Source organism: Desmodus rotundus, chromosome 4, assembly GCF_022682495.2.
Source record: "Desmodus rotundus isolate HL8 chromosome 4, HLdesRot8A.1, whole genome shotgun sequence".
NCBI classification, from domain to species: Eukaryota; Metazoa; Chordata; class Mammalia; order Chiroptera; family Phyllostomidae; genus Desmodus; species Desmodus rotundus.
The window spans coordinates 133,574,761-133,597,642 of record NC_071390.1 but is presented as its reverse complement, the minus strand read 5'-3'; the positions used below and the strand labels follow the sequence as shown (position 1 = coordinate 133,597,642).

The 22,882-nt window shown below is 37.5% G+C and overlaps 1 protein-coding gene across 2 annotated transcripts in view; it reads right to left on the bottom strand.

Moving 5' to 3' along the window:
• Positions 1–22,882, bottom strand: part of CFAP299 (cilia and flagella associated protein 299) — a 498,584-nt gene that overhangs the window by 463,613 nt on the left and 12,089 nt on the right. For both annotated transcript variants that reach the window (XM_045187284.2, XM_045187276.2), the window contains exon 2: positions 18,211–18,365. In XM_045187284.2, the coding sequence (XP_045043219.1) occupies positions 18,211–18,365 (155 nt within the window). The remainder of the gene's footprint in view (positions 1–18,210; positions 18,366–22,882) is intronic.

The window sequence follows — 22,882 nt, the reverse complement described above, 5'->3', positions numbered from 1 at the left end:
AAGAACTGTATGTTGATTCAGGCTACTAATTAAAAATAAGGTGCAAAAAGCCTGGGACAGTTGAGATGACAATTAGGAGATTCTGCACAAGCACGTGGTCTCACAAAGAGAGGCAGCAGTTTGAGGCTTAAAGCATTGTCACTAGACTGCCTGGATATGAACCCTAACTCTTCAATTTTCTAGCTGGGTATTCTGGGTAAGTTACTTAACCTGTCTGTGAGTTAGTTTATCTTATTTTTTAAGATTGTATTTATTTATTTTTAGAGAGAAGGAGAAGAAGGGAGAAAGAGATGGAGAGAAACATCAATGTGTGGTTGCCTCTCTCACACCTCCTATTGGGGACCTGTCCCACAACCCAGGCATGTGCCCTGACCAGGAATCAAACCAGCAACCTTTTGGTTTGCTGGCTGGCACTCAGTCCACAGAGTCACACCAGCCAGGGCTGTCTGTGACTCAGTTTCTTATTCCATAAAAGGGGCTTAATTCAAGCCCTTAAAACTAGAGCATGATTATGAGGATTAGGTGAGATAATACCTGCAGAGCATTTAGATTAATACTTGTCATATTGTCATATAGAAAGCAAGCCACTACACAGAATATAACATAACCACAGGTGGCAAATACAAGGCCCGTGGGCCAAATCCAGCCCTCCACCTTGTTTTATCCGGCCAGGCACTTTGTTTCTACCATATGGCAGCACAGAGCTCTTGCTTAACTGTTAAGGAGTAGTTACATTTATACAGTCCTAAAATTACATTCAGCCCTTTAAAGGCAACTTCGAGGCTGATGTGGCCCCCGGTGAAAACAAGTTGGATGCCTGTGCCATAAACAATGCCTTCTGTGGGCACTGATCGTGTTTAATAAAGGTTATATACTATTATTAATTCAATATATAACTATTCTCCTTTACTCTTTACTATCATGGAAAAAAAGTCTGAATTATGGATTGCAAAAGAGAAACTGGGCAAAGAGAAATTTTATCCCACAAAATAACATTCAAAGGCGCTCAACAATTCCTTGCCTGATAATCTTCCCAAGGATCAGATGACTTCACAACAAAACAGGAACAAAAAATAGTGAAAGAATTCATAATTCTACTACCCTAACAAATTAAGAATGCATAATACGTATAGCCCAGGGTTCTTAAAACTTTTTATTGAATAAACAAGTAAGAAAGGTATGATTTTTCTAAAAACAAGATAAATATTGTAGCATGTTAACTGCTAATTCTTAATTAAAATATGCATTTTTATGTCCCATTTATCTATCTGGATACTCACAGAAATCTTTTTATTAGAAATACAAGAATTAAGATGAAGTTAACTCTAAACAAACTGTAGGCAGTGATAAAATTAAATGAAGAAATGATTGAGGCCAGTAAAGAATTAGTAAATTAAGCACCAAATCATATATATAAATTGCTATTTACTTAAATTTCCTGTAAACAGTTACATTATATTACCATTTTGATCTTAATTGTGGAAGTTTTCAATACCCCATGTCACTCATGCCTTTCATTAGTCTAGATGCTCTAACTCAAAAGCTTAATTGAATTTTAAAGTTTTCATGATTCATAAAGCCACCATTCAATCGTCTTAATTACGGATCAAATGACCAAAGGAAATAACTACCCTTGGTTACATAAAGTGCCGCTCTGGTGGAGGGGAGCAATTTAATTATGACGCATGTCCCAAAACATCACCAAATTTTACCTCAGAGCTGGCCCTCATTGGTGCAGCACATATTTCCTTGTTTTCCTAGCAGAGATCCTTACTTTTTGAGCTCATTCTAATTCCTGATATTAACAAAATCTGCCAGTGTCAATGAAGAATGCTTCTAAATACATAAAACTTCTCCTTAGAATAGAACAAAAAAGTCAAGAAGGTCAAGCTTTGAATCCTGCCTTTGTCACTAACTCATTGAAGGGACTTAAGCTAATGATTACATTTTCTAAGTCTCAGTTTCTGTTTCTGTGAAAAGAGAAACATACCACCTCCCTGTGACTGAGATAATTTAGTGCAATGCCTGACCTTCCATATAACAGTAGCTACTATAATTTCCTGAATTATCATTACAGATTCGGAAAGCTCAGAACAGAAAGACTATATACACTACAATTCTACAAATGAACAGGTGAGAAACACTTTCCCCATTCTGGTCCAATCACTAATTCCTATGAAGTTAGGAGGAGAACAAGTAGTTAGGGGAACACTAGGTAGCTCTTTGATCTCTTCTCTGTCTCTGTTGAATCCTAGCTTCTACCCTTGGATAAACACTCCTGTCTTGCAGGCAACTCCAAAAGAATGGAAACAACATGCCTAGAATCTCAGAGTTAGAAAAGTTTCAAGAAGAGATACAGGGTAGGTCCCTGCCCAGAGGTGGACAGACAAACCATCCAAGGCAGTTGGCTATCTATTCCTAGTGTTAAAGATCTCTAAGGATTGAACTTCCCTATATTCCTTGGTTACCTGTTTCAATGTTTAATCCTTTCTTTATAGTTCTGTCCATCTTTATGACCAACTGAACTTTTTCTCTTGCTACAATTTAAAAGTATTTCCTTTTATTTGGTCTCCTGTGGAAGTAAAGAACATCTGTTCTGCATCTTTCATATAATAACCTTTCAAATACTTGAAGACAGTTAAATCACCCCTTGGTCTTGCCTTCTCCAAGTTAAACAGTTTTGATCCCACTGAGCCCTCTCTTAGGAGCTAGTCCCCATTCCTTACATCACTTTTGCTGATCTTCGCTGGACCTACTCCAGAATCTCCATATATCCTTTGCCAAATGAAAAGACCAAAATCGAACACAGCAATAATGCCAAATAAAGCAGAAGGATTACTTTTCACTTCTGTATCCCTCTCCTGATAAAACATTCCAAGTGGTGTGCTTGCCCTATTTTCCAAAAATATATTGCTCTTTCTAATCCTCTTTGCTTTGTAACCATATATACTATCATCTTGTGGTACCTTTCTCCAAGGCTCGTATCAGATTTCAGGTGCTTCAAATAATCCCGCCCTGTCAGTGAGGATCAAATTTAGAAGCGCACAGCTCCAGAACATTTTTCTACCTTCCATAAAACTAAAATAGAAAAGCTGTGAAAACAAAATCAAAATTCATACAATCCACAAAATAACCAGCAACATTTATTTCTTGATGACATTTTGAAAAACATGTTTTCTCCATAAGTATGTAGAAATTCATTTTCTTCTGATTTAAGGATGATATAATCTGACAGACTTTATAGGCGTATCTTGTAAACAAGTAACAAAAGAGGAAAAGGTTAAAATTTAAAGAAGAATTTGTCAGTAAATTTATGAAAATGGTGAGTCCTTATTACATTTTAAGTCTGGCTTGAGTTTTGCAGTTTTAATCCCAATCCGTTTTATAATAATACACGTTAGACACATATATTTTAAAACAACTGCTTGATATAAATGTTTAAGTATATAATTCCACATGAAAGTAAGTTTTTAAAAAACGCATGTAGGTTTTGGTGATGTGTTTTTTTTTAATGATGCAGGTTCACATTGCATGAGTTAATTCACAGAGCTCAGGGGAGCCCATGGGTTCCATACCTACGATAATGCTGGAAAAAACATCGTTGTCAAAGCTGGATAAACATTAGTGTTGCTGATTGAATGACAAATTATCTCACTGCTACCTTTTCCTTGTCTGTAATGCATCCAGCAACTGGCACTGTCAAACCCTGAATCAGAAAGCCATTTTTCCAACTATTAGTTGAGAATCTACTATTTATCAGGCCCTCTGATTGACCCTGATGAGACAGTGGTTAGCAAGGGAAAAAAAGATACCTGCTCATGTGGAGTTTACATGTAGCTGAGGAAAAAGGTTGCATAATCAATCAATACAAACAAAAACATATTAGGTAATAAGACCTCAGAGGAAAAAAACAGAGCAACGCTATGGCACGTTGACTGGGTGGCTGATTTGGGTAACAGCCTGGGGAATGCCGCTGTTGAGAGTTGATGTGCACTGCGGTCTGAAGGACAAAAATGGCACCAACCATATACAATGATCAATCAGGCAGAAGAATTTTTTATACAAAAAGGTCAGTGTAGAGTCTACATTAAGAAAAAGATTCATGTTCACAAAGGAAAAATAGAACTATCAGTTAATATTTTTTTAAAAAGAGGAGGATTGGAAACAAGAATCATTGGAAAGAAGGAACTCCCACCCTTCACGGCAGCATGGATGGAACTGGAGAGCATTATGCTAAGTGAAATAAGCCAGGTAGTGAAAGACAAATACCATATGATCTCACCTATAAGTGGAACCTAATCAACAAAACAAATAAGCAAGCAAAATATAACCAGACATTGAATAAAGAACAAACTGACAGTAATGAGAGGGGAGGGGGGAGAGAAATAATGGGGGAAAGAAGGGAAAGAGTCTTCAAAGAACATGTATGAAGGACCCATGGACAAAGCCAAAGTGGGGTAGGATTGAGGGTGGGAGGTGGGAGGTGGAGGTGGGTGGGGTGGGGGAAACTGGTGGTAGGAAAACGGAGACAACTGTACTCAAACAATAATTTTTAAAAATGATTAAAAAAAGAATAATTTTAAACCTACCCATAATAGCCTCAGATTCCACAAACAGATCATTGCTTCTACTCTAGCCCCTTTTGTTTGAAGATCACTAACTGTTACAAAGAGCAACAATCCCTATTAAGTGGGAATGTTTTGTTTCACCTACGTAAATGAATTGTACTTATTTATTGCTGTTAGCTTTTCCAAAACTATTTAGAATTAGAATACTTTAAAATCACAGAAAGAAAGTTTTAAAGAAGCCCAAATTTATTCTTAGGCTAAGAAAGTTTGTTATTGCTGTCCAAATCCAGGTGCAAAAACATTTTTGCTAATGTTACAAATTCACTACTTAAGAGAGAAAGGCTACCCAAACACACCTGCACCTTTTCAGAACTGATTTAATATTGTGTTAAAGTAAATATATTAAGGACATGAATGTTTAGTCATCAAAAAGTTCTAGTGCCCCAATTTACTACTTAGAGTGATTGAAAAAAGCTACTTGGATTCTGACAAAGATAAACCTACATTTCCAGACTTCCTTTCCAAACCCAATATTATCAAGTAGTACTTGGTGCTTATGATTTCACTTTAATATGTTCTTGGTCATATGACTTATATGATTAAGAATATATAGAATATAATTAAATATAGTAAATACTATGGTATTTACTATAAAGTGAATACTATAAAGTAATATAGTAAATACTATAAAAAGAATTTTAGTGTTAAATGTCTGATTCTTAGTATGTGTTTTATAATGTTAGCTATTTTTGTTATCACTTAAACAATGGAGGCATGATGTAAAACTTCCTCTAACTCAGCCAATGTGGTACCAGAATACATATTATGCAGACAATAGATCTTGATGTCTCAAAGACAGAACCAAGCCTTTGCCCTCAAATAAGCATTTTCTGCCAAAGTCTTATAATTCTACTTATCCCTGATGCCCTGGCACAGTTAAAGCCAACATGTATTCCAATGATCCTTCATCCCTCAGATACTATTGAGTTTCTGCTCTGGTATTTGTCCACTTTAACCACAGAACTCTTGCCTGGACTACAGATTTAGAAACAGCTGGGGATTTGCTTTGTTTTTTAATTCCAGAGCTAATGATAAGGGCCTATAACCAGAGCTACAATTAATTGAGTGTGTTTTAATAACTCCTTAGACTTTTAAAATGGGGTTTATGAAAGTCTGATTTAACCCCAGAGGAGGCTAGGATGGAAAACTCTGGACAGACAGTTGTTTGTTATGGTGATATCAGGTAAAAGTGAACAATAGAGAATTTTGGTAGAAAAGTCCAAAAGACAATCCAGAAAAATTATTATCAAAGTAAACCCAACAATGAATACTGAAGATAATAAAAAAATTGAGTTTCTCCCAGGAATGTATGGATAGTTTATTATTAGAAATTAAATATCTTTCACCACTTTAAAAAGGGGGACAAAACGTCAACCATCTCAGTAAACTGCATATAGTCCATTTCCAGGGCAAACACACGTGCGTGAGCGCACACACACCACTATCAGCAGAGCAAGAGTAGACACTATCCTTTTAAAATGAGAAGCGCCCTGGCTGGGTAGCTTAGCTGGTTAGAGAGTCATTCTGTTACTCTGAGGTTGTGTGTTTGATCCTTGGTCACAGCACATACAAGAATCAACCAGTAAGTACATAAATAACTGGAAACACGAATTTTCTCTCTCTTTCTCTCTCTCTCCCCTCTCATCTCCCTCTCTCTCAAATCAATAGATTTTTTAAGAGTAAAGAAAATAAATAAAATAAAATGAGGAACAACATAAGAAAGCTCAGTATCAACACTTCCACCTTCCCACCCGTATACTGGAGTATCTTAAAAGGACAATAAAAATATAAGAAATTAAGCAAAATGATTGAAAGTCATTAAGTTATTATTACTTGTAAGTGATATGATTACCTACATTGAAATCCTACTTCCCCAAACAATTTTTCTAGAAATCATTTTTAAAATAATTATATGAGTGGTAGAAAGCAAGAGAAATAAATATTCTAAGGTAGGTGTATAAGGAGAAGAGGAAGAGAAATGTGCTTGAGAACGGGATGATAAAAAAAGAAAACATTAAAAATATTTTCATTAAAGAGGAGCTTGGGGAGCATTTGAGATCTTGCTCCCCAGTGTATGTTGTCAGTTTGACTCAAATAAATTCATAAAAAATTTTTTAATGGAGGAGCCTAGCAGGCACTCAATAGCATGCTACGCAATGAGGAGTACAATCTATTCAACTCTATGTTCTAAGGATCTTAAATTTAACAGGAAGTGGGAGGCATGACATCACATTTGCTTTCTCAAACAAACATCTTCGATATTCTTGGCTCATGTATTAACTTTTCTGTACAATTTCCTTCCTTCCCTTCATAACATCTCCTAAATCATGCATGAGACTTTTTGTCCTGATTGATCACTAGATTGGTGTTTTTCCTCTCATCTCTGAAAAGAGGCACTATAGTCGGTGTGCTTCTTTCAAGCTCACCCAGCATTCAGAAGATCACAGTATTAAAAACACAAACAAAAGGAGTTGTGAGGCACTGATAGTGTAACTTGACAGATTCATTCATAGATTGTGAATGAAACATTGCTAATTGAATGCCAGACTCTGTAAACTCAACACTGGTTTTCTAAAATCAACATCATTCAAAAACTTATCAGTAATATTGAAACTACTGAATAATTTTGCTTTTAATTCTCATCACAATCCTCACCAGAAAAATAGAGTATATGCCTCTGGTCAGCACTTTTTAGGACCTATGTCCTGGTCCTCTGGATAGTAGAAAGATGGATAACAGGAAGTAGAACATATATATGTGTTTAGGGTGTGCATATTTGTCTGGGGTAGAGAGATTGTAAGGAATGGGTAAGGGAAAAAGTAAAAAAAGAAAATCCTGGGAAGAAAAGAGTACTAGCAAAATGAGACATTTTGAATAAAAGTCAAGCAGATTCAAGGTCTCTTGAGCCTTATAACCTAACTACATTATGAAAACTTTAAGATCTTCTACTATACTGCACCAATGTCTTACCAGAGCAGAACCAAGTAGATATACAGAACAGCACAAGAGCAATGTCAATTCTTGAGACAAAATTAGTCTTCTTGAATTTTAATGAGGGAAAGAAAACCAAAAATTACAGAATGATTTGGATCAACAGAACAAATGGCAACATTTGTAATGGTTAATATTAATTTTTCTATCATTTTTAATTGTTGTTTGAATACAGTTGTCTCCATTTTGCCACCATCATTTCCCCCTGCCTCACCCACTCCCACCTTCCACCCTCAATCCTACTGCCTTTTGCTTTCTCCATGGGTCCTTTACATGTTCCTTGATGACCCTTTCCCTTCTTTCCCCCGTTATTTCCCTCCCCCCTGCCCTCTGGCTACTGTCAGTTTGTTTTTTTATTTCAATGTCGTTGGTTATATTTTGCTTACTTGTTTGCTTTGTTAATTAGGTTCCATTTATAGGTGAGATCATATGGTATTTTTCTTTCACTACCTGGTTTACTTCACTTGGCATAATGCTCTCCAGTTCTATCCATGCTGTTGCGAAGGGTAGGAGTTCTTTCTTTCTTTCTGCTGCATAGAATTGCATTGTGTAAATGTACCATAATTTTTTGATCCACTCATTTACTGATGGGCACTTAGGTTGATTCCAGCACTTGGCTATTGTAAATTGTAATGCTATGAACATTGGGGTTCTTTGAACTGGTGTTTCAGGGTTCTAAGGTTAAAATCCCATCAGTGGAATTGCTGGGTCAAAAAGCAGTTCCATTTTTAGTTTTCTGAGGAAATTCCATACTCTTTTCCACAGTGGCCACACCAGTCTACATTCCCAGCAACAGTGCATTAGGGTCCCCTTTTGTCTGTCCAAGGTGATAAGGCTTCTCTCTTGCTATTGGTTAACATTAATTTAAGATCATTGGTCAACATTTTGCTTAACCAGTAGTAAGGAAAGATACAATTTTAGTAGATACAATCAGGTAACTTAATAGGGTTTTAAGTGGAATGGATAAAAATTCCTATTGATCCTATAGGGCAAGAGTTAAATACTTTTTTTCTGTAAATCTTGGTATTATCATTATAAAAAGTTGATGGTGATATAGTTTACCCTGCCATACTAGGTTCTCATTATGCAACTCCTCAGAGGAAAAAAAAAAACAAACCTCACCTCTGATGGGGCTTGGGATACACTGCCCTAAAATATGGCACCTTGACATGTTGCTTATTTTAAGTAGGAGCAAGAGGGTCACTCTGATCTCCTCCCTACTTATTCTCCCTCCTTAAAATAATCTTTACACCCTCAAAGTAGAGGATTCCTCCCTATACCCAAAGGAAGGGAGCATCTTTTTCTCTGAAGACAAAGGAACACCAAGATGAATCTGAACAGTCATTGCCTAGTTTTCCCCAGTATTATGAAAATTACCTCATACTCCTTTTCCTCTTGCATTCCTCCACAACTGTCTACTCTTCATAAAACAGAGCATAAAATACTCAGGTCTTTATCAGGAGCCTCATGAGGGCTCCTGTGTCACATAAAACATATATTAAATAAATAAAAGGGGGCCAAATATATGATGATGGAATACAATTTGACTTTGGTGAGCACACAATGCAATATAGAGATCATATATCATACAAATGTACACTTGTGTCCTATGTGATCTTATTAACTATGTCACCCCAATGAATTTAATAAAAATAATAAATAAATAAATAAATACATACACACATACATACATAAATCCAGATCCTTTTTGTTAATCTCTGTATTTCTGTTTAATTTTCAAGCCCATTCAGGGACCTTAAAAAGGTCAAGAAAAATTTCTCCTCTCCTTCAGCTCTGAGAACCACATATATGTACACTTCTGGTTAGTGGTTGTGTTGTTTCAGGTGAACATAAATTATGTAATGTAAATATTTTTCTCTTTCCATTTTCTTCCCAAATCTGACATAGATTTGGGGCACTAACCTCAACCTCAGTTTCATTGCATTTCTTCAACTTTTATTTGTCCTTCTCCCTACCTTACAAAATTTTATTGCCATAAGGTATTCACATTTCCTTTGTAAACCACCTTAAATTCTTTTGCAGGAATGTAGATTTAGAGAGTTGATAGAAAGAGGAAGTAAAATAAAGGGGGAAGGATGGGAGGAAGATGATGTTTTGGAAGCTGTTTCACAGAAGCATGATCTGGCAGCATGGTATTAGAGGATGAAAAAAATTGAGATTGAACAATCAGGTTAGAATTACAATATATGAAGCCCATCTAAAGAAAAACTGGATTAGCAATGTAGCAAAGTTAAAAATGTATGAATGAAGGATCAAGTATAAGCAAAAGAGTCAACAGAAATCCTTTGTTAATTACCCTTTAGGATTGCTCATCAAGTAGATTTTGAAGATATTCTAAAATATAAAGCCTACAGAGTTTTAAAAAAGTATTAATAGCATTAAAAATTTTAATGGTATTTTTGTATAGGAGCAGAAAAAAATAAGAAAACTATAAGAAAAGTAATAAAACTTTGTTTTGGTATTTTATTAATAGTTCGACAACTTAATATTTAAAAACAGATATGGAACTAAAGCCCCAGTAGATAAATCAGGATTAGAGATCTGATTTGGAATAACTGAAAACATAATAGTATTTGAGATGTGAAAATAGTGGAATACAAAAGAGATTTTTTTTTAAAAAAGGCCCTGGCTGGTGTGGCTCAATAGACTGAGTGCCAGCCTGCAAACCAAAGGGTTGCTGGTTCAATTCCCAGTCAGGGCACATGCCTGGGTTGTGGGGTCCCCAGTAGGGGGCATGGGAGAGGCAACCATATATTGATGTTTCTTTCCATCTCTTTCTCCCACCCTTCACCTCTCTCTAAAAATGAAAATAAATAAAAAATCCTTTCTAAAAAACCCAAAGAAGTATTCATTGGGAGAGATCAAAATTAATGAGATAAAGGAAGAAGATAAAGTTAGCAGGCAAGAGCAAACATAGAAGAAAAATTAGAGGTTATGAGGTGATAAAAATCAAAGGAAGGGAACATTTCAAGAAACGGATAATCTGAAATCACTGTCAAAGGAATCAGCAGAGGTCTAGTAATTTATGTAAATCTGAAAAGAGATTTCTGAATATGCCTACAAAGCAGTTATGAATGACCATTAAGTGAGTCAACAAAATTTAACATGAGCCAAATTAAGAAAAAAGAAACAGAATCTAAGTAATATTCTGAAAAATGGCTATAACTTTTTAAATATGAATTTTATTTGTTTTTTGATTAATCATCAATTTTTGATTTTGTCACATAGTTTTCTCTTTGACTCTTTCTAGATTTATTTTATGCTTAAAGAGGCTAAGATTTATAACTAAAAGTAGCAATGGTATCAATATGTTAAATTAAAAAAGAATTCCTCTCAGCAATGGACCTATTTACTGAGTTAGAATTAATTGTAAGTATTAACAAAAGAATCCCTATAAGTATTCAACAAAAGAATAAAAATATAGATACTGTTGACCCTTGAACAACATCAAGTTTAGTGGCACAGATACCTAACTCAGTCACATGGTTGAAAACCTTTGTATAACTCTTGTCTCTTCAAAAACTTAACTATTTACAGTGTACTATTGACTGGAAGCCTTAGCAATGATATAACTAGTCAATTAACACTTATTCTGTATGTTATATATACTATATACTGCATTCTTAGAATAAAGTAAACTAGAGAAAAGCAAATGTTATTAAAAATCATTAAAAAAGATAAAATACATTTACTGTATTTATTGAAAAATATCTATATACAAGTGGACCTGAACAGTTCAACCTTGTGTTGTTGAAGGGTCGACTGTACTTCTGTTCATAGATAGACAGAGATAGATAATAATGTTCCTTGAAAAAATCAATACCATCCAATTACTTGCTTGTTGGAGAAAAAGACAGAGAGAAGAATAATAAGAGAAAGAAATGGAAAGAGACAGAAGGAAGGAGAAAGGGAGGAAGGAAAGAAGAACCTCAGTATGTGGTTTTGCTGATGTTACAGTATTCAGCTACTTGAATATTTACTGTGAGCACTTACCAATAAACCGGGGTGGGCACAAGTTGGCTTATAGTTGTATGAGAAACATATAGTTTATTATTATATTATTATTAATTATTATATTATTTATTTGTATTACAACAGTAAACCTATTTTTTCCCAACCCTGTATAATTTTCTGACTCAGTAAGTATACCTGAATAATCTTTTAATTTAGTCACACCCTTAAACATAGGAGAGAATAACATCATTCAGTGTTTTTGTACATATATCTTATTTGGAAAACAAAATGCTGTGTTTGAAATGATTTCTCAATGAGCTCCACACAACTATTGGTTTAAAAGAACTATACTTCTAATAAACATGAAATTAAACCAATTGCCTTGTAGAAAAGAACTTATGGAGAATTTCAGCAGATAGTATTCGTGCTTATTTAATTGGATACAGAAACTTAAAAGATTAGAAGATAACTGCTTTTAAAATTACTAAGCTCTTTTTTTTTTTTTTTTTGCAACAGGTTTGCTGCCAGAACACAGGTGTCAGGAAAACCACCACTAAATTAAAGCCACAGTGAAAAAGGAAAAGACTCACATCAACATTGTGGTCGTTGGACATGTAAATTCCGGCAAGTCTACTACTACTGACCATCTGATCTACAAATGTGGTGGTATGGACAAAAGAACCATCGAAAAATCTGAGAAGGAGGCTGCTGAGATGGGGAAGGGCTCCTTCAAGCATGCCTGGGTCTTGGATAAACTGAAAGCTAAACACGAGCATGGTATCACCACTGATATCAACCTGTGGAAACCTGAGACCAGCAAGTATTATCTGACCATCATTGGTGCCCCAGGATACAGAGACTTTATGGAAAATGTGCTTACAGGCACATCTCAGGCTAACTGTGCTGTCCTGATTGTTGCCGTTGGTGTTGGTGAATTTGAAGCAGGGATCTCCAAGAATGGGCAGACCCATGAGCATGCCCTTCTGGCTTACGCATTGGGTGTGAACAGCTGATTATTGGTGTTAACAAAATGGATTCCACTAGAGCCTCCCTACAGCCAGAACAGATATGAGGAAATTGTTAAGGAAGTCAGCACCTGCATTAAGAAAATTGGCTACAACTCTGACATAGTAGCATTTGTGCCAGTTTCTGGTTGGAATGGTGGAGCCATAACACGCTGGAACCAAGTGCTAACATGCCTTTGTTCAAGGGATGGAAAGTCACCATAAAGATGGCAGTGCCAGTGGAACCTGACACTTGAAGCTCTGGATTGCATCCTGCCACCAACTCATCCAACTGACAAGCCCTTGCATCTGCCTCTCCAGGATGTCTACAAAATTGGTGGTGTTGGTACCGTCCCTGAGGGCCAAGGGGAGACTGGTGTTCTCCAACCCAACATGGTGGTCACCTTTGCTCCAGTCAGTGTTACAACTGAAGTAAAGTCTGTTGAAATGCACCATGAAGCTTTGAGTGAAGTTCTTCCTGGGGACACAGAGATGTTCATCATGGCAATGTGGCTGGTGACAGCAAATATAACCCACCAACGGAAGCAGCTGGCTTCACAGCTCAGGTGATTGTCCTCAACCGTCCAGGCCAAATCAGTGCTGGATATGCACCTGTTCTGGATTGTCACACAGCTCACATTGTTTGCAGATTTGCTGAGCTGAAGGAAAAGATTCATCATTGTTCTGGGAAAAAGCTGGAGGATGGCTTTTGAAATCTGCTGATGCTGCCGTCATTGATATGGTTCCTGGCAAGCCTGTGTGTGTTGAGAGCTTCTCTGACTATCCTTCTCTGGGCTGCTTTGCTGTTCGTGACATGAGACGGATAGTTGCTGTGGGTGTCATCAAAGCAGTGGACAACAAGGCAGCTGGAGCTGCAAAGTCACCAAGTCTGCCCAGAAAGCTCAGAAGGCTAAATGAATATTTCCCCAACATGTGCCACCCAGTCTTAATCAGTGGTGGAAGAATGGTCTCAGAACTGTTTGTCTCAATTGGCCACTTAAGTTCAAAAGTCAAGGGCTGGTTAATGATTACAATGCATGGAAAAACCTTCAGAAGGAAAGGAGAATGTTTTGTGGGCTATTTGGTTTTTTGTGTGTGTGGCAGTTTTTAAGTTATTAGTTTTTAAAATCAGTACTTTTTAATGGAAACAACTTGACCAAAATCTGTCACAGAATTTTGAGACCCATTAAAAGAAAGTTTAATGAGGAAATAAATAAATAAATAAAATTACTAAGCTAATTAAACTGTACTTTATATGCATTGAGTAACAGGGCATCACTTGTAGTACTTAATCCCTACAAACCTAAGAAATACAAATGATTCATCTTTCTAGATGAAAGTGTAAAAGATGACCATCTCGATCCAGCTAAAGAAGCAGAACATAGCAACTGCAAGAACAAAAACTAAGTGAACCGACATTAAATTTCAGTCCTGGCTGCTGGCAAAAGAGCAAGAGCAGGGAGAGACAGGAAGCCCACCCCACCAACAAGGCACGGATGTGCAGGGATTGCTGGTAGCTGAAAGAGGATCTGACACCTGAATTCTATACCCAGCAAAAATATCTTTCAAAAGTAAGAACAAAATACTTTTGTCAACAAAAATGAATTATACAAATAAAGAATTTGCTGCCTGTCTTTAAAGAGTATGTTGGCTGACAGCTTCCAGTTAACTCTTTCTTGATCAGCCTCAACAACTGAGGAGACCTCATGGAGGCCTGGGGCAGCCTTCATCAGCTAGGGAGCATGACAGTGGTTCGCCATTGGGATACCCCTCTAACAGGCAAGCTTTGCTTTGCGGACCCTCCGTTGGTCTGGCAGAGACTTTCCAGGCAGGCATTAAGGTCTCACAGATGCCCCTTTCGATATCACTTCTACCCTTTTCCTTTTATGTTTATTACTTCCCAGTTGCCCTTCCAAATTCTTAACTCCATCTCTGTGCCTGCTTCCCAGAGAGGCTAGTCTGTAAATATTGCACCTGGAGTAGCCAGGAAGCAGACAGTAAGATGGGGTTTGGGGTCTTATCCCCAGACCCTCTAGCAATGATGTCCACAACCCTGGGGGTAAGTGGTGTGCATACAGTCCTAGCACAAGGTGGGCACTGAAAGCACAGCTGAATTGCTAGCTTCAGGGCAAAATTGGTCGAGGATGAGGTGCCATCCTTCAGGACAGTGTCACCAGAGAAAAAAAACATCCAGTGTCTCACTGAACTACAAATTATGGTTGCACATTGGGCTTCTTGTGACCAGGAACCAGCAGGCAAGAAGAGGGGATGCTATTTGTGGATGGTAATTGATGCTGATCAGCAGGAGAAATAGGACTGCTGTTACAGAACAGGGGTAGGAACATGCGACAAACTAAAATCCACCTGGTACTCCCTTAAGAATTTTAAATGAGAATGATAAGTGCTGCAACCCTGGCCTGGAGAGAGTGGGATTCCCAGGGCCTCAGTCTTGTTATGCTAGTCTAGAGTCTCCGCAGCAATGAGCATAGTGCCTAACGCAGTGTGACTGTCTAGGAGTATTCGTGAAGTGACTGAGTAGCACAGGATAAGCTTCTTCACTTTATACTTCTGGCATAATACTTATCAAAACGCCCCCTCTGGCTATCTTTAACTTTAATCTCTCCAGACTCTTTTCCCTATGAAACTAGTATGACTGAATGACACACTCTTAGGTGCCGGCCCTTCTTGTAATGGGCGCTCGATGAGTGCTGGGATGGAGGATTGTGATCTACTTTGAGCCATTCACAGAACATTAGAGACATCGATGTCAGATAATTTGATAGTAAAATCAGGTAGATCCGCGTTGGTACCAGTTGGCAGGCAGTCATTTAGTTGTGCATATTTTCAAAGTGATCCTCCAGCAAATGCAGGCACAGGGCATGTTTGGCTCTGGAAGACTCTCTACTGGCCCTGCTGCCAGTAACACTGCAATGGACCTGGCAGTGAAGTGACTCCCACATGGGGCAAGAGGAAACATATGGAGCCCACTCATTACAGAGGGAGGCTGAGAAGATCTGCAGATGAAAGGGCCCTCCAATTGTAGCAGCTCCGGGTAGGGATTAGTCTCCCATGACTGGCACTTAAGTAGTCTAATGACTTCCAGCTCCGGCCAGTTAAAGAGTCTACTGCACAGAGTAAGTACTCCCTTTGATCCTCAAATACAAAATGGACATGTAAATGGACAAAATATAAATTTTAAACACTAATTCCTTGTAAAACTTCATAAACATCTACTTTTGCCTAAACTCATAAGCATTTATTGATATCTATAGAAAGAAGAAGACTCCCTTAATGTTCTATGGAAGATACAGACAGTGTACACAAGTACTTTGCACCATTTCAGTTTTCCAAGAAAAGAAGTTGAGTGCAAGTATGTTCAATAAAATATTGAAGCTTTGTATGAAATACCTGTGGCAAACAGAATGCCTTCCTTCCAAGGATGCCCATGAATCCCTAGAACCTGTAATATGTTACATTACATGGCAAAAGAGACTTTGCAGGTGTAATAAGATTCAATCCTTAATATAGGGAGATCATCCTGAATTATCTAGACGGACCTAGTATGATCACACTAGTTCTTCAAAGGAGAAATCTTTCTCTGGCTGGAGTCAGGAAAGATGCTGCAGCAGGGAAGTCAGAAAGATTTGAAGGGTGAGAGGATCCTGACCCATTCTTGCTGGTGGGGGACCACATGGAAAGCATGAGAAGAAATGGGCAGCCTGTAGGAGAAAAGATCAGTCCCCAAATGACAGCTGACAAGGAAACTGGACGTCAGTCCTACTCTCTCACAAGGAACTGAATTTGGCCAGCAACTGAATGAGTGTGGAGGGGGAGTCATCACCCTCAGATCCTCGAGGCAAGAACTCCACGCAGCCAGCCTCAGGATTTCAACCTTGTGCTATGTTACGGAGCAGAAAACCCATCTGAGCCACTATACTCTGACTTCTGACCTACAGAACTATGAATACATAAATACACTTGTGTTGTTTTAAGCCACTAAGTTTGTAGGAATGTGCTATGACAGCCACAGGAAATTAATATGTTACCAAATATCAATATATTAATTCCAATATTCTATGGTTCTGAAATACCATTACCACTAGAATAATCAATTAAAATTGTACAATTCCTGAACCAATTCATATTCTACTACCAAATGTTATGTTTTATAAAAAAGTACATGGGTTATGTCCACTCATAATTGTTACCATTGGTATTTAGCTAATCATTAATAAAGGAAAGAGAACAAAGGATATTAGACTTTGAGCCTGTTTGCTTCACCAGGAAGCTGCAGCCTCACACTCCAGGGGGTCATAGCATTGCTCCCCCAAGGGGATTACCACTCCTCTGTTCCCCATTCCAATACTGGACTGTTGTGGGTGTGGGTGTGAGGGGAGGTGCTGGACCATAGAGGCCTGTCAATCTAACTGAGGGGCATAAACCTATAAAAGCCCATGAAAGTCTGGGAAGTTGACTGGTCATTTTGAAAAAGCTTCTGGTCTTTTCCAAGCCAGACATAGAAGCCCAGGGGAACAAAGAACCTCTCTTGCTCTCTCACCCACCTGATGATGCACCCCCTCTGTGCATTCCTGCACTGTCTCTCCATAGCCATGTGGCCTTAGCAGCTCCATGGCTCATGACCATGTGGACTCCACATGCAGACTCCAGAAGGGAGCCCGAATACCGCAGCACAGCAATGAACTACAGCTGGAAACACACGCTAGCTAGCTGGATGCTGGACTGGACTGGACTTTATCATGGAGCAGAAAGTCTGGGCAGTGGCCTTCATCCTGGCCCTCCTGAAGACAAGATTGGACCTTCTCCACGATGAGATGGACAGAGATGGGACCATTGGGAAGTGAGGAGGGAAGCCCCTTAAATCTACATCATCAATAAAGTTAATCACAGAGCCCTATCCTTCTGTGTGGGTCTCAGGAAATTCTTTTCCTGGTGACACGGCAAGAACTCCACTACCACTGAAAACAGATAATCACGGGGTACTTTTTAAAATGTTATCTAGGAATAATATACCAATTTCTAAGTAACCATCCTCTCCAATATTCAGAACTTTAGCATTCATTTTAAAATAGGAAATAGATAATCATTTTGTCAAATCATTTTCAAATTATTTTACCAGTTTCAGTTTACTTTAAGTGCACATCTCTTTTCAAACATGTTTAATATATTTTATTAGATTCATATTTTATATAACGATGTCATAGTCACATGAACAAAAGTAGTAATCATTAATAGGGTTGAATGAATCAATGTTTACGAAAATGTGAGAACATAAAGATGCCAAATTTTTACAGGCCTCAGAAGTACAAAGAATTCTAACGCAAAAGTCACTCACATTTTTAGTATATAAATACATAAAACCAATAATATTGAGTTATTTTTTCACAGCTTAGTAAGCTCAGTGTTGTACGTGGTTTTCTCACAAGAACGCCACAGTTCCTCCAGCCCCTGATCTGCAGAACACACTTTTAGGGTATTTCAAGCTTGACTGGCTACAGTCAATGTTTCTAAATTATAACAATGCCAACAAAATGAATTTTTCCAGGGGCTCTACAGCATACTATAAGATCTCGATCTGGAACATGGACACTTACTTTTTCTGAGTTCGTTCAGCCAGCTTTGCAGCCTCTATAGCTGCCTTCCTTATAGCCACTATAGCTGCCTTCCTGGCTTCAAAATCTCCCCGTTTCACCACCTTGCCAGTCCCTCGGCAGCCTAGCTCCACCAACTGGTGGGCCAGGTCTTCATCCTAAAGAGAATACCAATTGTTAGATTTGTGGATGAATTAGACATCTTATTTTACCCAATGTATACTGGATAATTGTGTTAAATGAAAAATCAAATTTATCATTTTAAATGATGCAAGGTCTATTAGATATGAAAATTAGAATTTTTTCTCACAATACTGTATTATAAACATTTGATTTGTCATCTCTTTCCCACAGATGTAAAATGAAAAACAAATCAATCACTACATTTTCTCTAAGGGTTGGAAGACAAAGTCTGTTGTGTTTTAAATCAATTTATGAGAACAGCTGTAGATAATTAATAAAGAATCTTTAAAACAATAAAGTTAGAGACAATTGTACTCCTACAAGAAAGACTTTTATAAAAACCAATCACACAAAAACAGAATTGGGCTGTTGTCAGAAAATTCAATATTTCAGAGACTTACTTCCTTGAAGTGAATTAACTGATGACACAGAGAATTATAACTTCAAACACAAAATAAAGAGCAGACGAATTTCCTATTTAAGTAAAAAGATATTGTTTCCATATAATGTTGGCACCAATAAAAACAGAAAAGTAGAAACCCAAGATGACTATAAAAAGCTTCAAACTGAAAAAATTTTCCCACAAGACATTGGGCCTTTTAGATTTCAGTTACTTTAAGAATTGTCTCACACATTTTTGTCACTTGAAAATTATATTCAAAAAATAATCTGACTTCTTCCCATATGCTCACTTTTAGTAATATATTTAAGAAAATTTACATGCAAATCATCTGAAGGTGTCCATTTACCTGAAGTTACTAATGTAAAAACTAAAGTATTACATAAAAACATGCATATAGTAATAGTGATCCTTATATTATCATCTTAAGTAAATATAAAATATCTGAAATATAGTGAAACCATGTTATATATTATTATTACAGACCCTTTCTTAATACGTCACTGTTGAGTGCAATAACTATGAAACAGGATTAAATGAGAAAACTTAAGATGTATGGTTAATAATCTAATGAACCCATAGTGGCTAAAGTTGAAATTATTAGAACAAAACCAAAAAACATTATACTATCAACATAGAAAACTTGCTGCTTTTCTTTGGTAAACACTAAAAGCAAATACTGTGTAGCAATGTGGATCTGCTTGCCAAGCTAATATAATGTAAAGCACCAGGCCTTGTCCAGGCTATTTGCCTTCTTTCTGACTTGTTCCTCGCTTACTGTGCTGCTATCTCTAGTCTCTTTAGTCTGAGCCACAAAACTGGGCAAATGTCTCCACCTAGTGGAATCAATATTTAATTCAAAGAAAAGCAATGCAGATTGTGGGTTTGATTTACAAAAGTGAGATGATTTGCATGTAAATTTTCTTAAATATATTACTGAAAGTGAGCATAGGGGAAGAAGTCTCAGCTTAGCTCTCTGAACCTCTGAGAGTCTTCTAGCAGAACATAAATTGCTGTGGTCAACAGGGTATTTTGTATAGCAAAGACCATTAGTAAGCTGCCATATTAACTTTGTACGCAGAGTGAATTATGCATTGGTGGTGCCTCACCTGGGCCGAACGGAATTATCTGGGCAGTTCTGCACTCGTCTACGCTAATGCATACTGCACCAAATGACAGATCTACTTAGAAAACAAGTAGAGAATTGAAGTTGGTTGCCTCACTTTATCATCTCTCCAGTTTAAATGGCCCATTATCTTTTTAGAAATTATCATTAAAGATTAACTGAGAAATAAAATATTTATATTGATTCGTATTTGTGGGGCTTTTCATTCTTTTGTGTAGACCCAAGTCTCCTCCTGGTACGCAATTATCCTTCTACATAGAACACTTTAACATTTCTTAGCCTTCAGGTCTGCTAACAACAAATTATCTTGCCTTTTTTTTTTGAGTGAAAACAAACACCCATTTATTTCACCTTAATTTTTGAGACATTTTTGCTAGATTCGCGGTGCTCCGGGCTGACTTTTTACATTTCAGCACTTTAAAAATGTCATCCCATTATCTCATGTCTGGTTTTATTTCCAGTGAGGAGTCTTCAGTCTTTCCTGTTTTTGTTTTATTCTACATGTGCCCTTCTATTTTAGATTCCTTTAAGGTGTTTTTTATCACTGGTGTTCAGTGATTTTAAGATAGGAGTGATTTCTTTGTGCTTATTTGTTTAGTCTGCTTGGCATTCTTTATACTCCTTGGCCTTATGAATTTATAGTTTTCACTAAATTTGAAAACATTTTAGCCATTAAATTTTCCAATATATTTTATTCCTTGTGATCCTTTGGGGATTATACTTACTTTGTGGGAAGGGGTTGAAAGAAACCGTTATCTTTTTTTATCAAACTCCAATGGTTTTAAGTGTAACAGTTCGTCTTAGTAAAAACAAGTGATTAGCCATGATAGTTGGAGTACACTTTGTATAAATAAGGCAGTGATAGTCTATTAATTGTTAATGCTTTTTTTTCCTCATGTATCATGAGTCATTAACTTTTGGATGCTAGAAGTTTGAGGGTTTTAGCTACAAGGTAGCACCACGCAAAAGAGAACCCTGAAGGGCTCAGCCCTGAAGAGAGGGCTTCACTTCTTTACAGGAGCTGTGAGACAAAGGTAGCAGCAAAGGTAGATTCCAACCAGTGCACAGCAAATGTAAGAGACTTGGTTCTGAATACATAGCTATCCTCCTGGGACAATTTTAGACACTACCAGGTGCTGGGAGGAACACCTGGCCCCAAGGATGTGCAAAGGCACAGTGCTGTCCAAAGCTGGTTTCTCCAGCTTTGAAGAGAAACCAGCTTTGGACCTTGGCAGATGAGTCCCATGCCAGAAGCCAGCGGGTCGATGCCCCAGCCCTATGGATTCCTGGAAGGCTACAGATTTGCAGCTGCATCTGCACAGCTCACTCCCTGCACTGTTTTCAGGCTGTAACAAGCACACACACAGCCTTTGGGCCAGAGCCCATTTCCCCCCCCCCCCCCCCCCCCCGCATGGCTGAGCCGCTGAGACAGGACCTCCTCATTGTTTCTCTGAGTGGGGGTGGATTTCAGGGTAGACAAGAAGTGGGGTTAGCATGTTGGGTGGTCTCAGCCAGATTCCTTATGGAGGAGTCTAGGACAAGGGCCGTCCAGCAACCTGGGCACCTAGGTGTTTCTCATCCGGAGAAGAAAAAAGGAAAAATGTCTATGGCCACTGGAACCCTTGACATTGTCCTAACAGGCTACTGAGTTCAGTTGGCCTTTATTTGTGTCATTTGTTATTACGTTGTGTATCGACGGAGAACAGTTATTGTTGTAGCTCAATCTTAGGTTTCTTTACTAAATTCACTAACTTGTTCTAGTGGGTTTCCAATTAATTTTCTTGCATTTACGTGGTAATCATACTGGTTATGAATAATAATATTCTGACTCCTTCCAAAAAGTTATGCCACTTTCCTTTCATTGTAGCATTGCTTTGGCCAGACTGCCAATATAAAATTAAGAGTACTAGCTAAGCTGATTGAAATGCTAAAATGTTTAGCCACTAGATAAGAAATTTACTACAGTAGTTGGCTATATACTCTTCATCAAGTTAAATCAGTGACTTTAGAATTTTATCCTAGTTTTTTCTGTATCATAGATATTGTTACATGTATAGATATTTTTCTTTTTTAAATTTATTAATGACATGAGCTCATCCTATGACAAATCACACTATTCTTACTCTGATTTATTATTAAATATAATCCTGGATTCATTTTACATTTCTTTTCTTCCAGCTCATAAGTAAAATTAGTCTTTAGCTTTTTATTTTGTGCTATCCTTTCCTGAATTGATGTCAGGATTACACAAGTCCTATAAAATGATTTAAGAAAATTAAAATTATATCCTTTTCTTTTTAACTTTAATTAAATCAGATATAAATCATTCTCCTTGTGAAAATTAAAACATGGCAGATATAGTCAATTTTGTTGTGTCAACTTAGCTAAATTAGAATTAGTTTCCCATAATTTAGTTCGTTGGATAGTGACAGGTTAGGTTGGGCCACAGGAGACATTTGCAATAGATTTGGGAGGCAGAAGAAAAGGAACAACCATATTGTTCTAGCTCTTGCAGGATCTCCTCCTTCAGCTTCGCCTACGGCTGTGCCAGGGGCAGGTGTACATTCAGTTCTGTGACTAAAAGTGCCAGCAGCTCCTGCGGACCACCCGCTACAAGTTCCAGTGTGTCCTTCGAGTTCTGACTCTTCCTTTCAGATCTCAGGGACCTTTCCTTCCTGGCTGTCTGTCCTAATGACTTTGAGCTCTAGCACCAGACACCAAATAAACAGCTTTAATGGACTGTTCAAATAGTTCTCATTTTATATGGTCAAATCTCTAAAAAATTATATACTTGTGACACGCATATATGTGTGTGTGAGTGTGTGTATGTGTGTATTCTGCTTCTCTGATTCAACCCTGAATGTTCACAATTAGCTACTGGTAATGATTCCAGGGGAATAGAAATTTAAGGATGGATTGTGTGAACTATGTTTACCTGGACTTAGTTCTCTACTCTTATTAAAGGC